General features: G+C 39.7%; 1 protein-coding gene across 3 annotated transcripts in view; it reads left to right on the top strand.

The window, feature by feature from the left end:
• LOC101863459 overlaps positions 1 to 1113 on the top strand; it is a 99960-nt gene that overhangs the window by 91121 nt on the left and 7726 nt on the right. For all 3 annotated transcript variants that reach the window (XM_035971627.1, XM_005105475.3, XM_035971628.1), the window contains exons 3-4: positions 286 to 477; positions 969 to 1073. In XM_035971627.1, the coding sequence (XP_035827520.1) occupies positions 392 to 477; positions 969 to 1073 (191 nt within the window). In that variant the 5' untranslated portion in view covers positions 286 to 391. The remainder of the gene's footprint in view (positions 1 to 285; positions 478 to 968; positions 1074 to 1113) is intronic.

Raw genomic sequence — 1113 nt, 5'->3', positions numbered from 1 at the left:
TCTTCTTCTTCTTCTTCTTCTTCTTCTTCTTCTTCTTCTTCTTCTTCTTCTTCGTCTTCTTCTGCTGCTGCTGCTGTTGCTTCTTATTTTGATAAGGATGATGACAATGGCCATCATCATCATTTTTGTAGTCATTATTATTGTCATGATTATATTACACAAATTAATATTATCATTCATGTCATTAGCATTATTATAACTATTATAACATCAAAGCTGAAATAATCAAGTGAACGTGCTCTTGTGAAATGTTAAGATGCATTATATGTTTCTTTGTTGTTTCAGATGCTATAAACCAATGACCAGCTCAGTCTTCACGCACCTCACAGGATGATCGCCTGGTCGGTTTGAGGAGATCTTGGTGTCCTTGATACCAGCGTCCAAAGCCAGCATGATTAATGACAGTTTTCCACTGTTCGTTGACGACAGGAACGGAACTCTAGCTGTCAACGCTTCCGCAATGGCGGCTCACGCAAGGTAAGGATATCGTACTTATAATGATTTACTTGTGTTGACATACTTTGGATTCTTCAAATTCTTCTACATGTACTTCGCTTTGAGAAGTATTCTTCTCCGCAGATGTATAGGTCATCGCCGGACATTAGAAGATCTATTATTAAATTGTGTTAATATTTAAGTGAGAAAAACACAGACAAGTGGATGGTTTGTCGGTGCTGCAGTGTGGTTTTCTTCTTTCCTATCAGACGTCAATAGTCTTTATGAAACATCTATCGTCTGTATCTCTTCTCCGAAGGTGGTTGGCGGTTTCTTTGGTGCCGATTGCTTTTTTTCTCTTCAATCATTCAATCATTAGAGTTTTATGGCACTTGCAACACAGTCAGGTAATAAGAGTGCCGAATCCGATCAACAGCCCAACCAAAGTAAAAAACGCTTTGCCTATGTACGCCAACAATCCAACGTTCGTCCTGGAAAATATACTCAGTATGTCCTGTATGTCTGTGCCTCAGGCGTTTCTCCGCGGAGCTGTGGATTCCTTACGTGATGATTGGAGTGAGCTGCGTCACCTTCCTGGCCGTGCATTTCTACTGCTACCACAAGAGGAACAGAGAGAGGTAAACGATGTATTATAATATTTTAAAACTTGTTTTAGCA

This window comes from Aplysia californica, unplaced genomic scaffold (genome assembly GCF_000002075.1).
Source record: "Aplysia californica isolate F4 #8 unplaced genomic scaffold, AplCal3.0 scaffold00472, whole genome shotgun sequence".
NCBI lineage: Eukaryota > Metazoa > Mollusca > Gastropoda > Aplysiida > Aplysiidae > Aplysia > Aplysia californica.
Note: the sequence above shows the minus strand (reverse complement) of the source record. Positions and strands in the feature narration are given on the sequence as shown.